Source organism: Penicillium coprophilum, assembly GCF_028826855.1.
Source record: "Penicillium coprophilum strain IBT 35676 chromosome Unknown utg000002l_segment0_segment1, whole genome shotgun sequence".
Taxonomy (NCBI): Eukaryota; Fungi; Ascomycota; class Eurotiomycetes; order Eurotiales; family Aspergillaceae; genus Penicillium; species Penicillium coprophilum.
Window position 1 is genome coordinate 1918873 of NW_026622722.1, and position 23182 is coordinate 1942054.

The 23182-nt window shown below is 48.3% G+C and overlaps 11 protein-coding genes across 11 annotated transcripts; 8 read left to right on the plus strand and 3 right to left on the minus strand.

Moving 5' to 3' along the window:
- Positions 1–307: 307 nt before the first annotated feature.
- Positions 308–1285, minus strand: N7500_002779 (dihydrodipicolinate synthase family protein; the record flags this gene model as incomplete). Its single annotated transcript, XM_056673925.1, has 1 exon — positions 308–1285. The coding sequence occupies one exon, from the start codon at positions 1283–1285 to the stop codon at positions 308–310; it is 978 nt and encodes a 325-aa protein (XP_056534450.1).
- A 541-nt stretch (positions 1286–1826) lies between these two features.
- Positions 1827–3307, plus strand: N7500_002780 (aminotransferase; the record flags this gene model as incomplete). Its single annotated transcript, XM_056673926.1, has 6 exons — positions 1827–2147; positions 2215–2695; positions 2750–2927; positions 2978–2991; positions 3047–3136; positions 3195–3307. 6 exons carry the CDS (start codon positions 1827–1829, stop codon positions 3305–3307), a joined length of 1197 nt encoding a protein of 398 aa, XP_056534451.1.
- Positions 3308–5486: 2179 nt separating this feature from the next.
- On the plus strand, positions 5487–6972 carry N7500_002781 (putative amino acid transporter; the record flags this gene model as incomplete). Its single annotated transcript, XM_056673927.1, has 2 exons — positions 5487–6857; positions 6913–6972. The coding sequence occupies 2 exons, from the start codon at positions 5487–5489 to the stop codon at positions 6970–6972; spliced, it is 1431 nt and encodes a 476-aa protein (XP_056534452.1).
- A 960-nt stretch (positions 6973–7932) lies between these two features.
- Positions 7933–8537, plus strand: aspf34 (cell wall protein PhiA; the record flags this gene model as incomplete). The annotated part of the gene is made up of 2 exons (XM_056673928.1): positions 7933–8224; positions 8281–8537. 2 exons carry the CDS (start codon positions 7933–7935, stop codon positions 8535–8537), a joined length of 549 nt encoding a protein of 182 aa, XP_056534453.1.
- Positions 8538–9498: 961 nt separating this feature from the next.
- On the plus strand, positions 9499–10950 carry N7500_002783 (glycoside hydrolase family 76 protein; the record flags this gene model as incomplete). The annotated part of the gene is made up of 4 exons (XM_056673929.1): positions 9499–9580; positions 9644–9819; positions 9844–10338; positions 10393–10950. The coding sequence occupies 4 exons, from the start codon at positions 9499–9501 to the stop codon at positions 10948–10950; spliced, it is 1311 nt and encodes a 436-aa protein (XP_056534454.1).
- Positions 10951–11632: 682 nt separating this feature from the next.
- On the plus strand, positions 11633–15212 carry tcsB (putative sensor histidine kinase/response regulator TcsB/Sln1; the record flags this gene model as incomplete). Its single annotated transcript, XM_056673930.1, has 8 exons — positions 11633–11716; positions 11765–11799; positions 11850–12419; positions 12478–13451; positions 13487–14717; positions 14770–14893; positions 14941–15080; positions 15131–15212. The coding sequence occupies 8 exons, from the start codon at positions 11633–11635 to the stop codon at positions 15210–15212; spliced, it is 3240 nt and encodes a 1079-aa protein (XP_056534455.1).
- A 463-nt stretch (positions 15213–15675) lies between these two features.
- N7500_002785 (aminotransferase class IV) lies at positions 15676–16635 on the minus strand (the record flags this gene model as incomplete). The annotated part of the gene is made up of 1 exon (XM_056673931.1): positions 15676–16635. One exon carries the CDS (start codon positions 16633–16635, stop codon positions 15676–15678), a length of 960 nt encoding a protein of 319 aa, XP_056534456.1.
- Positions 16636–17090: 455 nt separating this feature from the next.
- On the plus strand, positions 17091–18422 carry N7500_002786 (FAD-dependent oxidoreductase; the record flags this gene model as incomplete). The annotated part of the gene is made up of 5 exons (XM_056673932.1): positions 17091–17116; positions 17177–17314; positions 17381–17484; positions 17541–17644; positions 17709–18422. 5 exons carry the CDS (start codon positions 17091–17093, stop codon positions 18420–18422), a joined length of 1086 nt encoding a protein of 361 aa, XP_056534457.1.
- A 573-nt stretch (positions 18423–18995) lies between these two features.
- On the plus strand, positions 18996–20286 carry N7500_002787 (uncharacterized protein; the record flags this gene model as incomplete). Its single annotated transcript, XM_056673933.1, has 3 exons — positions 18996–19335; positions 19573–19797; positions 20183–20286. 3 exons carry the CDS (start codon positions 18996–18998, stop codon positions 20284–20286), a joined length of 669 nt encoding a protein of 222 aa, XP_056534458.1.
- Positions 20287–20410: 124 nt separating this feature from the next.
- Positions 20411–21106, plus strand: N7500_002788 (uncharacterized protein; the record flags this gene model as incomplete). Its single annotated transcript, XM_056673934.1, has 1 exon — positions 20411–21106. One exon carries the CDS (start codon positions 20411–20413, stop codon positions 21104–21106), a length of 696 nt encoding a protein of 231 aa, XP_056534459.1.
- Positions 21107–21672: 566 nt separating this feature from the next.
- On the minus strand, positions 21673–22956 carry N7500_002789 (sialidase family protein; the record flags this gene model as incomplete). The annotated part of the gene is made up of 1 exon (XM_056673935.1): positions 21673–22956. The coding sequence occupies one exon, from the start codon at positions 22954–22956 to the stop codon at positions 21673–21675; it is 1284 nt and encodes a 427-aa protein (XP_056534460.1).
- Positions 22957–23182: the final 226 nt, after the last annotated feature.

A 23182-nucleotide genomic window follows, 5' to 3' on the forward strand; every position in this document is an offset into this window, starting at 1 on the left:
TCATTGGCGTATATGCATAAAGAGCTATTATTTATGTACTATACATGAGCTAATGTCTCTTTTCTATTATGAATATAATAGACCGGTGACCAAATGACCCCGGGATGAACATATATCGGTGTGATACTATCAGATGTATCCAACGCCCATTGGGACGATTAGAAGACGTGTGAGATAAACTAGCGCCGTGATGAGGCGTGATTAGCTGGGATTAACCTTGGACTTGATAAAGGATCGCTTCTACTCCGTACACAATTGAATGGTCAAAACCCAACTAAGAACTGATGCTGACATTGATAATAGCTCATTACAGACTCTTCTCAATCTCAGAAACCTCAGCCATCACCTCTCGGACCGCGACTTTAGCCCCCTCTCCCACCTCTTCGTAAGGGTGTCGAGGAGCCAAGTTCGCTGCTGCATCCTGGATCCCTGCCAACTTGGCAGAGTAGCAAGCCACCGCATGCTTAGTTGACGCAATACCGCTTTTAATGGCACTTTCGGCTAACGCGGCCTTTCTTTGAAGCACCACAGCCTCCTCAATCTGACCCTTCTGATACAAAGCGTAGATTCGTGCCGTCACTTTAGGAAAGACGTTGGCGAAAGCCGCAATACACCCAACGCTCCCCGCAGCCAATCCACCAATCAGGAAATCGGACTGCCCACCAAAAGTCGCAAACTCCTCGGGTGTAAACGCTGCAGCTAGCCGGGTGATCTTCCCCACAGATCCACAGGTCAACTTGACTCCCACCACATTCGACCGTCCACTGGCTGCGGACTCGCGTGCGATCGCGGTAATGGTATCGGAGTCCATGTCTACCCCGTTGCACACACCGGGGAAATTGTATATCACCACGGGGAGAGGTGCCTTGGCTGCGACTTCGGAAAAGAAGCGCTTCACTACGTTCATGTTGGTGGCTTTGCCGAAATATGCGGGAGGAAGGACGAGGAGGTAGTTGGCGCCCGCGTCGGCGGCATCTTGTGCGAGCTCTAGGGTCTGCTTGGTTGAGTGTGCGCCCACACCGGCCATCAATGGGAAATCGGGTCCAACGGCGGCTCGTGCAGTTGAGATGAGCTGGGATCGCTCTTCGCGGGTGAGGAGGAAGGCCTCTGAGTTGGTTCCTAGGATTACTAGGCCTGCTAGTCCGGTTGTGGATAGATAGGAAAAGTACTTGGATTGAGAGTCGAGGTCTAGTGAGTCGGTGTCACGGTGGAAAAAAGTGACCGCGGGGCACCAGACTCCTGCTGAAGGGACGTGAGGTTGGGGAGAAACGCCGTGAGAACCCATTGTTGAGGTTGTAGAAGTATGTATTGAAGTAGGTACTGGGTGGTTGCGTCTGTACAAATGCTAGCAGTCCTAGTAGTCCCAGTACAACTCTTATAAGGTATCTATATCTGATGAGATACCCCCCCTCTCGGATCGAAATGAGGGGCAGACGGTAATATCTCCGATTAATTTCAGCTGTTTGGCCGCTGTTTTGATATTCGAACTGCCAATGTCGGATGCCGACACCGACGAAGCCAATCTCGTCCACAGACCACCAACCTAAATGAGTCCACTCTCGGGTCCCTCACCCGATCAACGAATCAAATGTCTTTGTATCTATGTAGTTTATTTGACCGGTCCTATCTCCGACCTACATAAAATCATTTACTCAAGTGGATTGTGAATGCAGAGGGGTGTTTGGGTCACTCGGCCTGGAACCCGAGAACGATATCACGTCAAGTATGATGCCCATAGGTGTACAGCTTTGTTTAATACTAAATAAGAGCCCAGATTCACCATGCAATCTCTCCGTCGCACTCCTAATTTGAGCCGATCTTACAAAATGACATCTGAACCCATCACTCGGAACATTACTACCCAGTCGTGGTTTGACCAGGCTCGTTTCGTTCCACCTGATGTAATCTTTGCATTGACTGCCCAGTATGTAGCAGACAAATCTCCCAAGAAAGTCAATTTGGGCCAGGGTACATATCGTGACGAGCATGGGAACTCGTGGGTTCTTCCCTCGGTCCGCGAGAGTCGGAAGCTACTAGCACAAGAGCTGAATCACGAATATCTTCCGATTGTCGGCCTGGCTGATTTCCGCAAAGAGGCTGCGAAGTTAGCACTAGGCTCAGAGTTATTTCAAAAGCAAGAGGACAAAGTAACAGCAACCCCAACTCCGTTGTCACAGCATTGAACAGATCCAAAACTGATTGATGTATAAATAGCTGGCGACCTGTCAAAGTCTCTCTGGTACGGGAGCACTGCACTTGGCTGGACTGTTGCTAAGAGCTTGCAAGACGCCTCTTCCGAAAGTATACATTCCTGAGCCCACATGGTCGAACCACCATCAAGTATTCTCGTCTCTTGGATTCCAATGTCAATCTTTCAGATACTACAACCCAGAGACAAAGGATTTAGACATCGATTCTTATTATTCGGCATTAAAATCGGCCGAGCCAGATTCTGTGTTCATCATCCACGCATGTGCACACAACCCAACAGGATGTGATCCGAGCAAGGAGCAATGGCAAGAACTTGCCCGCCTCTTTAAAGAAAGGCAGTTATTTCCACTTTTTGATGCTGCCTATCTAGGGTTCAACTCCGGTCATGTTGATAATGATGCCTTTGCCATTCGGCTATTTATCGAGGAGATGAATTTGGAAGCTGGAGTTTGTCTATCTTTTGCCAAAAATATGGGTCTTTATGGTATCTAGTGTGCCACGGTCAGTTCATGGTCGAAATGATAATAACATTTGATAGGGGAACGGGTTGGCTGCTTTTTACTGGCAACCAGCACTGAAGAGGCGGCCGTCAAGACACAATCAATGCTTGAAATGCTTCAGCGTTCTGAAGTCTCAAATCCCCCGGCATATGGTGCAAAGATTGCGAGCACCATATTAGCCGATGCTACCCTCAGGGGGCTTGGCATGACGATCTGGTCACCATGAGCAGCCGAATTCGCTCGATGAGGACCGAACTATATGATAGCCTGGTGGCCTCCGGTAAGCATCGTGTGTCCGAAGTATGCGACCAAAGAATCTTCTCTGACCTGACTAGGCGCACCTGGAACCTGGGATCACCTGATCCGTCAGTCTGGAATGTTTGGGTTTCTGGGATTGTCTCCAAGCGTTGTGCTAAAGCTTCGCGGTTCGTTCTTCCTCGAGAATTGCTCTTTTAATGACTTACTGACATTTGGCGACATTAGAGAAATATCATATCTACATGGCGGACAACTCTCGCATATCAATTGCTGGCCTTAACAGAGAGAACGTGGAATATGTTGGACAGTCAATTACCGACTGCTTGAAGCAAGAATGATAGTTGAGATTGATTGGAGGATTGGCTTAGGAGGGTTTGATGTTCAGAGCCAATTGCTCAGAGGCTGTACGGCAGTAGCGAAGTTAGAACAACCAGGACCGATGAGTCACGTATGCACAGAATCAAAAAACACGAGACAATAGATGTTTATCCTGAAAGTATTGCTTGTATAGGTAGGTGAATTGATAACATCTGTTGAGATGGACCCAGGAGCTATGTAACTCGAGAGACGACCATCACCCTGGTGGAGCCTTGGTGGCCTGACATGTGGGACGTTGCTGGTGTTAGCGAGTTGTGGGACGTTGCTGGTGTTAGCGAGTTGTGGTACTGTCTGTGGATTAGCTGTCTGTCAATCTAATGAAAAATGCATTGAGTAAAGCGAAGAGATCAAAGTTAAGCCGAAGCGTGTCGTAAGAGCTTCCAAGGGGAAGGAAATATGTACTTCAATATCCGTAACGGAACCCATTCCACGAAAAGCTTGCACATTGGAGAAGTGATTTGTAAACGAAGCTAGAAGAATGTGGACCACTGATAGACATTAATGTCGCTTGTGAGATCCATCACGGCACAATTTCCCACCGGTTGGTTGACCCAATTTTGCTGTCCCAGAAGAGAAATCCTCACACCCTGGTGAACGCATTGGCGACGATTGTGATACGAATGAAGGATAAACTTCTGTATCTCCTATATATGATGTCCTTATCACCGGCAGAGTCGCTGGCGTGGGTAATGAAGGAGCCTGGGGAAGTGGTTCCACTTTTCTTTAGACAGTAGTCCGTATATTGCTCGACTGCTGCGGTCGGGTCTTTACCCCGTATTCGGCAGTCATTGACCGGGCGTGGAGAATAATGCAACCGAAGGAAGATCACGGAGTTCGCAACTAACACAACCTTCTATACTCCCTATGATGAGAAGATCATCGGTGGCAATATACCGCATATCGGGCATGAACAGGTAGTCCATTAAAATCACGCATGGTGTTTCGAGTTTGATAGCCGAGATGGCCCGCAGCTTCCGTGGATTCCGCGGGTCCTTCGGGGTAGCGGGATATGTTAGCGGGGAACTAGTCCGGGGACGTTAGCACGAATATAAGCAATGGTCATCAAGTACATTGTACCGAAAAGTTTGGGGAATTACGTACAGACAAGGGATATGTCGCAATAATATCCATGACCAGCCGACTCTGGGGGAGAACCCTCCATTATCCTGTTTGAGTTTCAGATAAGCCGCCGAGTCATGAAGTCAATGCTTGCGGCATTTTCTCACCCGCATACAGCATAGGTAAATTGGATGGCGTTGGTGGCGCACTTCCCAGGTCTAGCACATACCCTAAGAAGATCTTGGTCTCGGTGGATGAAATGAGATATGAGGTTAAAGGGATTGGTTTGCATGAGATACGAGGGTATCCATAGTTGCCTGAGCTTCGCACTATGTACTCCGTAAGGAGGTAAAGATAATGTACAGCTGATGTGATACCCCCTTAATGCGCGAGGTCTGTTTGCAGCAGTCATGTGACCAAGCCCAAAATCTTATCGGCCGCCCAGACGGGCGAGTTGGCGCCCAGCCAGTCTCCCCGAGTCTTTCATTGGCAAGTCGGCTCTCGGGATCTACCGTGGCGTGATTAAGAAAAATCCCTCTAGATTCATTCCGTCAATGATTTTATATTCGATTCTCTTCAATTCTACCTCAATTTCTCCCCGCAATCAGTTAACGCGGGGATACACTTTATAGTGTGACCCTTGTCAAAGCGTAGAGTCCACTGGCTGGTGGCCCTGAAGTGGCACTCAAGTGGTCCTCAACAACGCCTACGCCAATGCCCAGTTTCTTTTACCTAAACTGTTCCGAACCCTCTTATCATACGACAAGTTAAATTGGGTCTGGGGCACCGGGCGGTACCATCTCGCCTAATCTTACATCCATTGAGCATCCACTGTCCACTTCTACCACATTTGAAATGGGTCCCAAATCCTGTTTCCGGTGACCTCGTTGGATGGCCGATCAACGTAAGTGGATCAGCGTCGTACTCCACGTGTTGAACCAGCCAAAACGCTCACAAAATCTCGTTAGTCATGGAAATCCTGCTTTGCCTCCCGATAGTGCCGCATTCGAAACAAAATTTGCCTATATACTCGCTTTCCCTCCCTTTCTATCTGGCAGACCTTGCCTCCCTTCCACCATCATGGGCTTCGAAGATATCCCTAACGACCATGACGTCGACAAGGTGATGGGGGCGGAGGGCGAGAAGGCTGCCTCCCCTCCACCGCCGTTCGAGGGGGATATGGTCGGGGAAATGAGTGAGGCGGAGAGAAATGTCTATGATCACGGTATCAAGAAGTTCAACCGTCTCGGCTGGAAGCGACTCACTATCGTCCTCATTGTCGAAGCTATTGCACTCGGCAGTTTGTCGATCCCTTCCACCTTTGCGGTACTTGGCATGGTTCCTGGTGTGATCTGCTGTGTCGGCATCGGTCTCATCGCCATCTACACCAGTTATATTGTTGGAATGGTCAAACTGGCCTTCCCCGAGGTCGCCAATTATGCCGATGCGGGTCGGCTGATGGGTCGTCGGTTAGGGTGTGGTCGTTTTGGATACGAGCTAGTCAATGTGATGCTTCTTCTCCAACTAATTTTCCTCACGGCCTCGCACTGTCTGACGGGAACCATCGCATTCCTTGACATCACCAAGAGTGGCATTTGCTCCATCATTTTTGCCGTGGTTTCCGCCATCATCCTGCTGTTGCTCGCTATCCCGCCCAGTTTCACAGAGGTGGCCATTCTGGGCTATGTTGATTTTGCTTCTATCATCATTGCCATCGGAATCACAATTATCGGTACCGGTGTGCAGGCGACTAATTCACCCGGTGGACTTTCTGGAGTACCGTGGTCTGCGTGGCCCAAGGATGATATTGGCTTCACTGAAGCCTTTATCGCTGTGACGAACATCATTTTCGCTTACAGCTTTGCCATGTGCCAGTTTTCCTTCATGGACGAGATGCACACTCCTCGCGACTTCGTTAAGTCGATCTGGACGCTGGGTATCACTGAGATCTTCATCTACACGATTACCGGTGCTCTGATCTACGCCTTTGTGGGTCCAGATGTATCCAGCCCTGCACTCACCTCTGCTGGAACCACCCTCAGCCGTATTGCATACGGTGTCGCCCTGCCTGTGATCTTCATCAGTGGCTCAATCAACACCGTTGTGTTTGGCCGTGTGGTGCATGGTCGCATCTTCAAGAACTCCCCTATCCGCTTCATCAATACCAAGATGGGATGGTTGACATGGCTGGCTGTGATCACCGCCGCCACAGTTGTGGCATTCATCATTGCCGAGGTGATTCCTTTCTTCAACGACTTGCTTTCGATCTCTTCCGCTCTTTTCATCTCCGGTTTCACCTTCTACTTCCCTGCCATGATGTGGTTCATGCTCCTTCGGGAGGGCAGTTGGAAAGAACGCAAGAACTTGATGCTGGGAGTTATCAACGCATGTATTTTCATCATCGGTATGGTGGTGCTTGTCGGAGGAACCTATTCTAGTATTGATGACATCGTAAGTTTCTCCCATAGTCTGATGACAGAAACTGTGTTGCTAACTCTCTCGACAGAGGATCAAGTACGACAAGGGAGAAGTTGGAGGTGTTTTCTCGTGTGCTGCTCCCGAGTAAGACAGATGACGTTTTTTTTTTGTTCTAAGCATATCTCTATATGGGTAATGAGCGTGCTCGAGCTGGCGCTTGTACAGAACTTCCCTCAACCCTGGTTTGGTTCGAGATGGGAAATTTATTTCTAGGCGTTGCATCTTCATGATTTCATGAATCATGGAGCAAGCGAAATATGTAGATATATTATAATGTTCTCCTTCAGTATAATCCTTGTGATTCTTTTCCAACATTCTAATATTCGAAGATGTTTAACCATGTACTATTACTTGCGCCCCTGAGGTGGAATCAAACAAACTGAGCTAGTGGCAACGGTCAGCCACTCCTTCAGCGGCTATTTTTAGATACTCACCCGCCACCCACCAGCGAAATGCCCGAAAGCAGTCAAACAACCGGTCTGCATAGCACTCTATTATTACATATGTGTTTCTCCGATGCAGAAAGGCATCAACCCCCGATTGGCCTTGATTCGGAATTCGTGGGTATAAATCGGAGAAATATCAAAAATGTGGGGAGCCACGGATTCCTTCAGGGTCTACAAGGTACTATGCCTAGGCGATTCGAGCCGAATATTCATTGATGTATGGAAACTTTTGATGCTCTAATTACTAACAATGACCTAGGAAGGACTGTTTGTTTCCAATAAATGAATCTGAATCTGGGATATCGTGTCCCATCAATCCTTAAGGGATAAGACATTAATTGCACCACGAGAGGGATCGGCAACGCTGCCCCATAAAATAGTCATACTGGTGTCATTTTTCGGGATATCTACGCCGCTGCTGAATTTAGTTCTCGATAGGTGAGACACCAACCTCGGCGACGGCAGTGGCGCCCAAGTATAAAGAGGGGAACCATTTCAGCATCTTGGGTCAATTCTAACAACATCCACTATCAATCCTATCAATCCTCTTAATTGCACTTCTATTTTCCCAATCCAATCTTCTCATCACCCTATCCGCCAACATGCAGCTCAAGAACCTCGCCATCGCTGCTTCCGTCAGCGCCGTTGCCTCCGCCGCTCCTTCCACCCAGTCCAAGACCTTCGGCGTCGTCGCCATTCACTCCGGCAGTGCTGTCCAATACTCCGCCTTCAACGCCGCCAAGAGCAGCATCTTCGCTGGTCTCCCTAACCAGGGTGCCAGCTGTGCTCGTCCCAAGGAGCAGCAGGCCACCTTCTACATCCACGACGGTGCTCTGTTCCTCTACGATCAGTCCGCCACTCCCCAGGAGATTTACGTCGACCGCTCTGGCATGGGTATGTTATCATTCTCACAATCCCACTAACTCGACAAATAACTAATTGATACATAGGCCAGGGCAAGATCGGATACACCACTGGGGCTCAGCCCACTCCCAAGAATGCCGAGCGCAAGGGCTGGACCGAGAAGGATGGCCACCTCCAGTTTGGAGGACACGACCTGATCGCCTGCCCCAACAGCATTGACGGTGCCTGGAGCATCTGGGCTTCTGCTGGTGTCTCCAACCCTGCTGGTAACTCCGACTGTGTCGGCATTGCTGCTCGTGTTGTTGAGACCTCGAAGCCTAATGGCTGCAGCTACACTCAGTAAATGATATTATAGGGTATCATGTCGATACATCAGATGTCTATATTTTTTTTTGCATAGATCAAGCGTGGCAAATGCAGGCAGTGGTCGCGTCTTTTAGGTCTTATTGAAGCCACTCTTTCTCCGATCGACTTCTGATTATCTCACTATCTGACCGGCTTTGGGCTACTTCATCTGTAATGTTAGGAAAATGTAAGAAGGAACGAGCAATGTGCCGTTCCATTCTAGTCCTTTTCTGTTGTGAAACAAGCTTTTCCCGCGGCATTAGCCTCCGTCTGGAAACGGGAGAGATCTACGGAGTCGTACCATAGGTGTGTATAAGAGGTAGTATATGTCGGCTTTAGGCGCCTATATACTTGACCCAATGGCTATCAACCACTCATACTCGGGGTTGAGCTGCATGCAAAACTAATCCGAAGCAACTGTTTGATGTCAGGTAATTTTCTATTGTTGTCTCAAAGTAGAGAGTTGAAAACACCTATTCAAAGTGCATAAAGCGAAACTTTCCAGAAGCTTTACCTTTAGAGAACAATTTCAAGTTGATTCAATCTTGAAAGACTGTACTATATAGAGTAGGTCAACTTGACAAGATATCCATCTCATACGAAAATAATGATGTAGTCAAAAAGACCATGATGTACCTTTTCGTATGTGTCCCATAGCAAACTTCGTTACCTAGAATTCAAGATTTCCGAGGTTTTATCAGACCTGTGTGGCTCTTGACTGTGGCAGGATACGTGAATACACAAAATACAGAGGAAACGCGAGATCAGGTCGTTTTCCCGCCGAGTATTGAGGCAATAATTCTTCTTTACGTATGGAGTACATGTTACCGCTAAACGGGGCTAGTGCTGATGCCCCTGAGCCCGGAGTTAGCCCCGAATTCTGATTGGAATTTTTCACATAAAATATAGAGACCATCTCCTCTGTTCGTCTTTTGTGTTTGATTCTGTGTGATCGCAGTATGTTCAATAATCTCCCGGCACTTGTCGTTGCCCTGTTGGCAGGCTCTGCCGCGGCAATCGATCTCAAGATTAATGACGAGCGTACGCTATTCTATTAATATATTAACGGGCTCAGTGTGTTTATTATACCTGACACGGAAGCAGAGTCTATTAAGAATGCGGCGGCGACTGCGGCCTTCAACACTATGTCAAAGTACACTTCCAATAGCACCGGACATATTCCTGGCAAACTTGACGGCACATGGTGGCTGGGTGCTGCCCTATTCCGGACAATGATCGAATATTGGTATTTTACTGGCGACGCTTCCAACAACAAGGCTGTGAGTCAAGGCATGTATTGACAGCGTGGGGAGAACAACTACTTTCCTTCAAATTACAGCCAATACCTGAGCAATGACGACCAAATGGCTTGGGGTCTCGCTGCTATGACTGCCGCCGAACTGGGATACGTTGAGGATTCCTCGAAGCCATCATGGCTGACGTTAGCCGAGGGCGTGTTTAGGTCCCAGGTTGCGCGATGGGATACCGAGAGCTGCGATGGCGGTTTGCGCTGGCAGATCTGGCCATACCAGGATGGGTACAATAAGAAGGATGCTGTGAGCAATGGAGGATTGTTCCAGCTCTCCGCGCGTCTAGCCAGATATACCAAGAATACGACCTACTCTGATTGGGCTGAAAAGATCTGGGACTGGAGTGCTGGTGTTCCGATTTTGAACACTGCCGAATGGACGATTAATGACGTGGTTGATGTTGATTCCGATTGCAAGACACATCAAGATATCCAGTGGACTCACAACTACGGAGAATATATCAGTGGGGCGGCTTATATGTACAACTTGGTCAGTATGCAGGTCTGGAGTACAGATCGCGACGATCGCTAACATGAAGAAAAGACAAATGGGGAAACATCGAAATGGAAAGCAGGACTCGATGGTCTTCTCAACACAAGCTTCCACAAGTTCTTCCCAGAAAGCTACGGCGGCAATATCATGGTAGAAATCAGCTGCGAGCCGTTGAACACTTGCAGCCGGGACCATGAGGTGTACAAGGGACTTTTTGCATCTGACCTCGCGGCTGTCGCCCGTATGGCCCCTCATACCAAATCCGAGATCCTTAAAAGATTGCAGGGCTCTGCTGTTGGAGCTGCCAAGCAATGCTCGGGTGGTGAGAATGGGGCCATTTGTGGCGAACAATGGTACAAGTCGAAATGGGATGGTGTTACAGGCATGGAGACACAAATGAGTGCTACTAGTCTCTTTACCTCTAACCTAGTTGCCTTTGAGCACATGAATCTGGCCACGCACAATACATCGACATCGACCACTCAGAACACGTCCAGCACCCCTACTAAGACCCAAAGTGAAGCTACAAGCAGCATTCAGAACGGAGGTAATTCATTGAGAAGCCAATTTGGACCTGGTGTGTTGTTAGTCTCTGCTTTATTCCTGTGAGATTGAAGTCAATAGATATTGAATGAAAAATTCTATACGCCGTACTCCTTTTAAGTATGTTGTATATCAGATACAGCGTCGGAACAGATTCAAAACCAAGACCCGTGGGCATCAAAGAAAATCTGACTAAGCGGAGGTCTTGGCAGCAATATTTGTCCAATCGCGTTGAAATTTGCAGGTCGGCAATTTTCACCGTGGACATCCAATGGGCCAAAACATAACATACTTGTGAACAGGGTAAAATAATAGAATAAAATAGAACAAGTCGCGTGCCAATCGTAAATTATTCTGGATACGCCGCCACTCGATGCATCTAGTCCCCTCTAGACTGTTTTTGCCTTGTTTTCAACTATTTTTACCCATTTGGGACCCTTTTTGGCCGTTTGACAGTTTTCATCCCCCCCTAATGTCTTACTTTCACATTTCCATCTCACCTAAGCTCTTTCTCTTTGTCTTTTCATTTGTTTTTCTCTCGTTGACACCTTCAAAACGACCCCAAAATTTTTAGAACCAAGACGGGGAATACCTGAAGAACTCATGTAGGTGTGACAAGACAGGGTCTTGGCACGGACGTTGACTTTCATCAGGTATCTGGACTTCTCTACGCTTGATCTATCCTTTGATTGTGATAGCTATCAGACAAACTTATCCATCTTACCTATCCTTGGTCTTATGTGATCGGATGAGGATTCCCATTGCTGTGCAGCTTGGGCTGCTGGTATTGCTGACTGCGGTCTCGGGGGTCGCGGTCCTAGCCATCGCAACGGTAGAGAGTTCAAATCGCAGATATGAGAACCGCATCTGACTATTTTAGTGGTTCACTACCTATAACTTTGTTGTGGATGTCGAGTATGTGCTGCTCTTCCTAATCTGCCAGCCAAAGTCTAACATTTGTGCAGATCGAAGGGCCTCGAACTTGTCGCGACCACCAAGGCCAGTCAGATCGCTTCAAATTTGGACCTTCTCGAAACAACCTGTAAAACCATCGCCACACGAATTCTAATCCAATCAGCCTTGAAACGGTATTATGCGGGAAACAATACCGACGAGAACTGGACCAATTCCAAAGCGGATGTTCAATCGGCCCTCGGTAGTCGAGGATATTTGGATCTTTACCAGGCTATCATTTATTCAAAGAACGGTCATGGGGGACACATGACCTTGCTAAACCAGACCAGTGACACTGCTCCGGATATCACCCTTCCATATTCGTACCCGAACGGGACTTCTGTGCAATTGGGAAATGACGGACTGGGCTACCCTCCTTCTCTGTACCCAAATCTGACGTACCAGGGCGGACCAGGTGCTAACGACTCTGCGGTTGTCCATCCATTCCCTGATTATGTGCTTGGATTGGACTCGGCACTCCTTCTTGGTCCATTGAAAGTCAACAATTCCTTCTCCCTCTTGTCATTGACTTTGCCTATTGTCAACAACACATCAGATACAGAAATCTTGGGCTTTATAACGTGAGTAGTTTCTCCGAATGCGAAGAAATAGTTGGAATCGAAACTAACTCTTCCCCAGTATTGTTGCTAGCGCCGCGAACTTACAGGGTGTGGTTAGCTCGCGCGATGGGCTGGGAAATACCGGCCAAGTTCTCCTCATTGGACCTTCACGACCAGCAAACATCTTCCCTTCTAGTGAGCAACCCGCAACATCTACATCTGGCGCCCGTGTCGCTGGTCTGAGTGGAGCGCGGGTTCACTACGTCTTCGAGCCTACCCCTTTGCCCACCCAAGTCAGCCGGCATAGCGGCATGTCGACCGATACGCCGTTTGTTCTTTCTACATATCCGATGGCTCTACAAGTCATGTTACAGTCGTACCAGAGCGCGGGCAATGCTATCAGTGATCTGTCGGCTCGAAACGAGCGAGGAGCAAGCGTTGCCGTTGGCGCAGTTCGCCTGCAAAGCACACTCGCCGAATGGGTTCTTCTCGTAGAAGAGACTCACGCAGAAGCATTTTCAGCAGTTTCCAGATTACGGAAGATAATTCTTGCATGCGTTTTTGGCACAGCGGGCGCTATTCTCCTCTTAGTCCCTCTCTTGACTCACTGGGCAGTTGCTCCCATCCGAAGATTACGCGCAGCAGCCCAAAAGTCCGTCGAGCCCGAGATTATACCACACCGTCTCGGCTCGGGGCCACAACGGATTGAATTCGAAGCCGACGATGAACAGGGCGATTCATTTGAGCGAATAGTGGAACACATGGATGAGAAAAGCTCTCCTGGCACGTGGGCGAAACGCCTCCGACGCCCCTTGGGGCGATTCAACAGTTCCGCAACCGTCCACACTGCAAAGACCTCCCGGGGCTTCCAGATACCGGCCAGGGTCAAGGAAAGAAGACATTGCGTCACCGATGAGCTCACGGAGCTGACGAAAACTTACAATGAGATGTCGGATGAGCTTACAATTCAGTACAACCGGCTAGAAGAGCGAGTGGCTGAGCGCACCAGAGAGCTTGAAAAGGCCAAATTGGCTGCGGAGACTGCCAACGAGAGCAAGACATTGTTTATCGCTAACATTTCTCATGAGCTCAAAACCCCCTCAATGGAATCCTCGGAATGTGTGCTGTGTGTATGGGCGAGGAGGACCTGTCCCGAATCAAAAAGTCGCTTCAAGTGGTCTATCAGTCGGGCGATCTTCTTCTGCACCTCTTGAACGATTTGCTCACATTCAGCAAGAATCAAATTGACCAGGCTATCCAGATCGAGGAAAAGGAGTTCAAGTTGTCTGATGTTCGAGCGCAACTGGCTATCATCTTCCAAAATCAAGTCAACGAGAAGAATATTGACTTCAGCGTCAACTTTGTGTCTGGTGGAGTGATCGAGCCAAAAGGCACTGTATGTCGCGAAAACGGATTGGAGCGCAGCTATTCAGGTTTGGGCTCAACACAGCCTGGCAGAATGGCAGACATGGTCCTCTGGGGCGATCAACATCGAATCCTCCAGGTACTCATCAATTTGGTCAGTAACAGTCTCAAATTTACACCTGAGAATGGGAAAGTAGAAGTTCGCATCCGCCTTGTGGACGAGCCCTTGAGACTCGAGACCCATGACCCGGCTTTGAAAGATACGACTCGATACAACTCGCGACTACGATCACACACCGGCTCGAGCGTCAACTCATCGATGCAAGGGACTGCGGATACAACCGAGGGTCAAACCAAGGGACAACGGGTGTCACTGTCCAATCTTCGCCAGCTTAACTTCCAGTTTGAAGTTCAAGATAACGGGCCAGGTATTCCTGCCCATCTCCACCGGCGTATATTTGATCCTTTCGTCCAAGGTGACTTAGGATTGAATCGGAAATACGGTGGAACTGGCTTGGGTCTCAGCATCTGTGCTCAGTTATCACGTATTATGGGAGGTGACATTCTGCTAGACAGCGAAGAAGGCAAAGGATCTCTTTTCACTTTGAAAATCCCCCTGGGGTATGTCAAAGAAGTGCCCCCAAGCACACATGCTTCGAGCATCCCAGGATCGCGGACTCCTAGTGTCTTGTCCTTGGAAGACTTCTCCCACGCCGCGCGAACACCCTCAAATCACGGATCTGTCAGGAACGAAACCCCTGCGCCTGGGTTCGAGAAATCGGAAATTCAACCTCGTTTGGTGGGACTGAGCCAACCATTCTTCACACCGACCGTTCCCTCACCTCCTGCATCAGCACCGAGCAATCTTTCATCCAAGAAAAGCTCATCCGACACGAAAAGGATCCGTGTGTTGGTTGCTGAAGATAACACTGTGAACCAGGAAGTAGTTCGACGGTGCGTGCTAAAATTTCCCGTTCTCTTTCTCAAACGCTGACTTCAATTCTAGGATGCTTGCGCTGGAGGAGGTCTATGATGTGACAATTGTCAAAGACGGCCAGGAGGCCTACGACACCGTTAAATCAAATATGGAAAAGGGAGATGTGTTTGATCTAATCTTTATGGATATCCAAGTAAGTAGCTTGATATCGCACGGTTATGAAAATGCTAATTAATGAAGATGCCGATCCTCGATGGTCTCGAGAGCACCCGACTTATACGACAGATGGGCTACTCCGCGCCCATTGTCGCATTAAGTGCTTTTGCAGAAGAAAGCAACATCAAGGACTGTATGGATTGTGGAATGGATATGTTCATAAGGTTAGTTGGTATCAAAAAGAAATCGCTCGATCTGTCACTAACGAAAGCAGTAAACCTATTCGAAGACCTGCGTTGAAGCAAGTCCTTAGCAAATTTTCTACCATCATTGAGGAGGCCGAAACCGGCCCTTGAGATTGGTACATCGTTCATAAAATACACGGAATGAAGACGATGTAACCCGCTGTCAGCGAAATATCCTTCCAAGCATATAGACATATATAATCGACTGTTAATAAGCATCCTACGAGGCTCACTAGTTATAAACAGCCTTGCCCACCACTCGTGTGACCGGTTAGAAATTCCAATATATAACCCTGACGAGTCTTATTTTGTCAACCACGACTCGTTCGAGGGACCTGGTAAGTGGCAGAAAACGCTACAAAGATGCGGCAGCACTGGCTTTACAGAAATTAAAGTTGAACTGTGAGTTTGATTTTGGTTGCTTCAGAACACTGATTTCATTAATAACATTGGCAATCACACACTGATAGCCTAGTGATGGCAGTAGCTTGCAGTGATCCCGTAATTTCTATATATTGTCCCATATAACCAGACCGTGCATCGTGGATCGTGAAAATAACTGAACAGAAGTAACCTAGTAGGTAATGGGGAAGCTGTAAGCATCATCATAGTGGATAGCCCAGTATCCATCCCAGATCTTCTTGGTAACAGGTCCAACCTTTCCATCCTTGACCGGGTTGCCATCAAGACTGGTGATGGGCATGATGCCTCCAGCAGTGGTGCACATGAAGATCTCATCCGCATCATAAGCCATCTGCACGGGGACCAACTCAACCTTGATCTCAAGGCCGCTGGCACGGGCGACATCAATCACACTCCTGCGGGTAACACCCTCAAGCACTCCACGAGCAGGAGTGTACAGAACATTATCCTTGATCAGAACGATGTTGAATCCGGAACCCTCAGTGAGGTTGGTATCACCATCAGTAAGGAAGGGGTACTCCGCGCCACGATCAGCAGCCTCGAAAAGACCGCGAACAAGATCACCCCATTGGAGATTCTTGACAGTGGGGTCGATGCAGCCAGGAGGGACACGACGGACAGTGCGGGCAATGATAGCGCTGCCACCAGTGGGCTGAACCTCGGGCTCCATGCACCAGACATAGGGCTGAATGAACATATAGATGCGGTTGACGATATCACCGGGGCGAGCGCCACGCACACCCTTCAAGCCACGGGTGACAATGATCTCGACGAATGCGTCGCGGATGCCACTCTGTGCGACCATATCGACCAGGATTCTCTTGACTTCCTCGCGGGGGAGGGGGAGCTGCATGCGAATCTTGGTGCAGCTGTTCTCCAGACGGGTGATGTGGTCATCGAGGCGGAAGAAGCGTCCATCCCAGACGGAGGGGACATCGTATGTCAGATCACTGTGCATGAAGCCCTGGTCGAGGATAGGGATGCGGGCCTCGTGGAGGGGAGTGAGTTCGCCCTCAACCCAGGCGACACCCTTTGCGAAGGGGTGGGTGTTAGCCGCAAGAGCGGTTTGACGCTCCTGGTAGGCAGCGAAGATCTTTTCCATGGTAGCCATGTTGACTGTTTTTTTTTTTCTTGAGAAGTTGAGGGGTTGAAGGGTTTGATCAGCACAGTTGCTTTGAGGAATGTGTGAACAAAGGTGGATATCCAGGTAGATATAAGGACCTTTAAGTGTCTCTGTATGACTTCGACATCGCGATCGCTACAATTGGAAGTGGTTGGTGTGCTACTGTAAGACTCAATCGGGCAGGTGAGTATCGCAGTCTGGAGCCGACGAGGGTCCCTCGCATTCCCGATCGGGCAATGGCGATATTTCCCGATCGGGAAAGCGGGTAGCCATCGGATCCAGCCCCACAGGGCAGGAACATGTGATATCGGAAAGTAGAAAAAATGATACTTGGGGAGATTTAGTCTCAATTTAAGTAAACAAAGATAATTACATACTATATTACTGCCGGGTTCCCGTTCTCAGGGGGGTTTTGGATCTCGAAGTGAAGAAAAATCCCCATCATGGCGAAGAATATCGTGGTAATTGGGTAAGTTGACCAAAATGATCTATACAGATACACATAACAAGTGGTTAATGTTTTGAGCAGTGCTGGTGTTGCTGGACTGACAACAGCTCTTCTGCTGTCGAGGAAGTCTGGCTATAAAATCGTTGTTGCAGCGAAACATATGCCTGGCGACTATGACATTGAGTACGCATCACCATGGGCCGGTGCCAATTACATGCCGTAAGTTAAACCAATTGAGTCAATTCATATATTTATAAAAGCTGCATGCCTAATTCGTGATCACAGTGTATCTATCACCGGAACAGATGCCGCAGAATGGGACAAAAACACATGGGGTCCCCTTGAAGATCTCGCGAGAAACAACCCTGGAGCAGGTGTACATTTCCAAGGTATGTAGGAAATGTCCTCTTTATTCATGTCACCTTGGCTAAACAAGTTGGCACAGAATGTGAGATTCACAATCGAACGAAGGATGTCGGCTCAGCGACGGCCGAATGGTTTAAGGAGCTGCTATCCTCCAACCCTTGGTTTGCCAAGGTTGTTCCAAACGTGAGTCTTGAATGCCGTCAATGTTCTTTTTTTTTTTCTTTCCGCATGCTAATTGTAACACCAGTTTCGAGCACTGCCAAAAGAAGCTCTTGGTCCGGGCATAGACTCGGCCACAGTCTTTACCTCCGTTTGCATCAACACGGCAATCTACCTCCCGTGGCTTGTGTCCCAATGTCTGTCCAACGGTGTCATCTTCAAGCGCGCCATATTTGATCATATTCTAGATGCGACTGCATCAGGCATCCACCCGAACGGCAATGTCGACCTAGTGGTTAATTGCACAGGCTTGATGGCGTCCAAGTTAGGTGGAGTGCAGGATACTACAGTAGTCCCTGCACGAGGACAAATTGTTATCGTCCGTAACGATGCAGGAAAAATGCTGGACATGTCTGGTACGGATGATGGCGACGAGGAAGCCTGCTATGTCATGACTCGAGCAGCCGGTGGAGGTACTATCCTAGGTGGGTCTTACCAAAAGGGTAATTGGGAATCTCAACCCGATCCAAATCTGGCAATCCGAATCATGAAGCGAGCTGTTAAGATGTGCCCTGCGTTGACGGATGGAAAGGGGATCGAACATCTGGATATCATCCGTCACGGAGTTGGCCTGAGACCTGTCCGAGAGGGCGGTACTCGAATTGAGAAGGAGCGCATTGGAGGGGTTCTGGTGGTTCACAACTACGGTGCTGGAGGTGCTGGGTATCAGTCCTCGTATGGATGTGCACAGGCCGCGGTTGACCTGATTGATCAAGCCTGGAATGTTCAAGCCAAGCTGTAATAGTGCTCGCGATCTTGGCGTAGAAAACTTGCCACCCTAGCCCCTGCCATAGACCATTTTGGGAGTTGATTTACGTTAATTATTGTTTCATTTAAAGAAACGTCTATTGTGGCCCATACTGGACACCTCGGGATACTATGCGAGATAAGAGACACCCCATGAGGGGTCTATGGGGTAAATTGGCAATAGCTCAATCCTGAGAGGGTTTAGCTTCTGCATTAGTCTGAATGGAGCCACAATAGAGAGACGAATGTATACAAAGCGAGCCGATATAGATAGAGAGATGACAAAAGTCCCGCGGTAAATTCCGCGGCAATGTCACCTGCCCTGATTAATTCCCTAATTCAGAAGGAGAGCGGGCCCTTGCTTCTCTACAATAAACCAAGGAAATACGGAATGGACTATCTCACAGCATCTGACGTGATGATTTCTGATCAAGGAAAGAGAACAAATTCACTTGGATTTGCCCAGACAGACTGCCATACTTGTGCTTCTTTGGGTGAAAAGTGCGACCGGCGTCGACCTCGATGTTCAACATGTCTGGGTCAAAGTCGCAAATGTGGTGGCTTTGCAATGCCTCTTTCATGGGACCCTAGACGAATGTGGTCAGATAATCCTTCGGCAGCTGGTGCATCCAAAGCCCTACCGAATGAGGAGATCGTCACCGACTCCTCCCCCAAGGCTGTCTCCACTGCATTCGCCGCACGGTCAGCTTCACCTAAACGCTTCCGTTTTGTCAAGGGCGTCTCTAGGCCAAAGAAGCGCCGAAGAGCAAACTCGCCAAAGGAGCAAGCAAGTCGATCAGCTGTAACAGAAAGCTCGCCGGTTACCCCAGAGATTGTGCGTAGAACGGCAGCGCAGAACTCGGAGTCATTTGATGACCACCAAAGAGCTAATAGCTTAGCTGGTCTGGGTAAGTCCAACTATCTCTACCCCTGCAAGGTTCCAAAGGTATATATGTAGCTCACCCCTTATTCCTCAGAAGTGCAAGACGGACATTTCTTTGATGATTTTGGTTTATTTGACTCCCTATTTCCTAACATTTTTGCATCCACTCCCTTTCTCGACATCGAACCTCACGAGACACTAACAGCAGAATTGTCTGGTCTGGTACAAACACCCAGAATGACAATGACACCTCTTTCTCCAGCTGATAGGGCTGTTGAGCCGGCGTTACATAATCTACAAACCAGCTCAATCTCAATAGCTCAGAATATTGATATGTTCCGAGATGAACCAGAGCAAAACGTTCTAGGTGATTTGGTCCCAAGAACCACTCAAGAACCCACAAACCATTATGATACGGCGCGCCTTGAAGCTGCTTCTATGTTATCCGAAATCTCATCAAACGACCATGACAAGCTTCTTGAATTATGTAAGACATCTGATCGCCTCATCATTTCATAATAAGAGATCACGCTCATCACACCATAGATGACTCCGAATTCTGCGTGCTGCCTCTCACAGGAGACATACCTGGGACAGTGAATCCATTTCGCTGCAAACGCCAGACGTCTCAACGCTCCCGCCTTCTTTTCCATTCTATCCTAGCACTATGCTGTCAGCATCTTGGGCGCTTGGCTGGTAGCTGGCCAAGCGAAGCTGCTGAGCATCGCCGGAAAGCCGTTCAATTACTTGAATGTGCATTGCAAAGTAGCCCGGTGTTGAGCTTATTGGAGCCGATACTAATCCTGTTTACTCTTGATGCAAGTTATCCACTCCTATCATAAATGTGGCGCGATGCTAATAGCTGTCCCTAGTGTGCCCTCTCCGCTACCGGGAATTGGTCAACTCACCTGACGCGGGCGCATTCAGTGCTCCAAGCCCATGGCGGCCCCAGCGCATTGACGACACCTCGAATTAGGTCACAAGTTGCTATGCTAATCTGGTAATGAAATGAAACCTTGTTAGTCTTGGAGATTTTGTCGCTGACCCTCATCACAAGGTGGGATGCCACACTTGCCTTGATATCTCGACAGAGTCCTATTATGGACCAGGCATACCTGGACTTTTTGGTACGATGGGAAAAACAAGATGCATGGTCTTTCTTCGATCTGACTGGGTGTCCCCGAGAATTACTTGTTCACCTATTTCAACTTGCCGAGCTAGCCAAGCAGTGCGAGATCGCCTTATCCATGAAATGGCTGACTTTCAACATGGCTCCTATCACAAAAATAGAACAGGAACTTATCGGGTGGAAGAATGACACAGAATCTTCATCAAGTTACAATGATCCCAACTTGACTGACGACGAGGCGATAAAACAACTCCATGAGCAACAAGATCGCTACCACTGTGCTGAGGCCTGGCGATATGCATTGCTTCTCTATCTTGAATATATCTTCAAGAGTGATCGCACAAGACGATCTCTCGGCGTCAATAGACTGGTGCGCAAGACGATTGATCACATTCGGTGCTGCCGACGAACATCCCAGACACAAAAACAACTCCTCATCCCTGTCTTCCTCGCAGGGAGCGAGACTTCAGATGAGGATATGCGTCATTTTGTTAAGGAATACTGTGCTTATTGGGGGGAGAAATCTCGTTATAGCATGTTTCATTCTGTTCCTGTGCTTTTTGATGAAATTTGGGCCACAGGAAAATGGTGGGGGGCCGTGATTGATAGCAAGACCCGACCTAATCCTGGACATGGACAGGGAACTACGCAATTATTATTTGGATAGTGTTCATGATAGTCCTTAGAGAGTTATATTTCTACCTATCACATCATTCATTCACATGAATAGTCATGTTTGGATTTTCAAATACGGCTTGGTACATGATATATATGTTGGGTATCAAATCACCGTAAATCCCAGGAAGATGTGAGTCGATGGTCATTTTAGCCAGTATCCAATTAAATTAGGGCGATAATTGGCCGAAAGTACCTAATCCAGCCTGCTTTTATTGAGGACACATCATTGGTATGTGTATTGCCGAGGATGCGCAGGGCAGCACGAGCACAGTTCTACTACCCACCCATGAATCCCTCACTCGCTACTATGAAATTTCTTTAATTAATCGAAAATCCGAGCAACTGACACCCTAATCTCCCCACTATCATAGAATTCCAATAGTCATAACGAGATTTGTGCAACGAATCGCCTAACTACAAAATTGATTCTCCTAAAACCATGCTCCGGTCTTATTATAAATCATGCCATTGGCGATGACGCTCTAGTACATATGTATACATAGACACAATTTAGAACCCAGCTTTCAAACAAAGATGCCATCAATCAGATTATAATCAGCAAGAAATGCCAATAAATTCCTTGGAAACTTCAATGTAAACAAGGTCGTTGTTATCGCCCTCGTAAAATATTCCGAACCTGTCATTACCGAGAGCAGTGACTGTGGAATAAGCCGTTGAGCCCGATTGGAAGACTGAACCAGCAGACCAAGTCTTTCCGTCGTCGCAGGAGTAACGGATTGTGCCATTGCTCCGGCTTGTCTTGCTGTTGGCATTGGTGAACAGGAGGATCTTGGCATTGGCCGAGCCCTGTGCTGCATCAGGATACGCTCTTGCGATAGCACCGTTGTTTCCTGGATCAGGTAATTGAGTCTCGGTTACTGGGGTTGACCAGTTTTCACCACCGTCGGTTGAAGTTGCAACCTTGCGATATCCGCTACCGTCACTCGAGCGTGAGTTCATCATCAAATTGCCATTGGAGAGCTCCACGACTTTGTTCTCGTCCATTCCGGTGCCAATAACATTTCCTTTTTTCCACGTAGCGCCACCGTCGTCACTGTAGACACTATAAGCTTGCGATACCTTTGAACCGCTTGGTTGGATGACTTTGCCGAGGAATTGTTGAACCAGGCGTCCGGCGTGTGTCCCATATTTGAGTTGAATGCCTTCTCCCGACGAGGCGAAAAGTCCGGTGATTCCACCGACATTGGCTACCCCATTGACAGTACTACCCACCGGCTTGATTGCCTTAGTAATAAGTGGGGGTGCACCCACATTGGAAGATGCAACAGGAGGCAAGGAGGGTTGGTTGTCTGGATCGGTGCTCCAGCTAACTCCTTTATCGGTGGAGACTGAGACTTCAGCGCTCACCACATTCAAGTTGGTATCGTCATTTCCGATCACACCATTGACGAATCCCTGATTCTTCGAGAAGACATGGAAATTGAAAACTTTTCCAGTCTTGGAATCGACCACGTAGCTTGGGTCACTGAATCCGTACTGTTGGAGGGATGATGTCTTGGATTGGCCTTTGGCAATGTAGGTCGGCTCGCCCCATGTAGCGCCACCATCCGTACTGCGCCGTTGCATAATCGAATTGGGAGATGGAGAATCTCCTCCATCTGGGCGCCCATCATAGGAGGCTAGGAGGATACCATTGCCCAAATTTGCCAGGGCAACAATTCGGTAGTGGGCAAAGTCTCCCGACCCAGCGACTGCCAAGGTGTGTTTGGCGGTGATGGCTGCGCTAGCCGCAGGAGTTGCTACGGCGAGGATGGCGCACAAAGAGATAGCGTGCATGATGGAGCACTCGCGTGCAGAATGGATCAAACCGGAGAGCATCTTGGAGATACTCCACTAGGACTATCGGGAATAAGTGAGGTTTTTTTTGGGTGAAAGAGGTACTGCAGAAATGGTTGAGTGGATGATGGATTATTTTTCTTCTCTGAAGAATACTGAGCTACTTATATAGAATATTGAACTCTGTTTCCAGTCTAAGTTTGGGTCAATTTGGGTGATCTAAATAATCTGGACGAAAGGAAAGAATGCCAATCTAAAGACAAAAGGA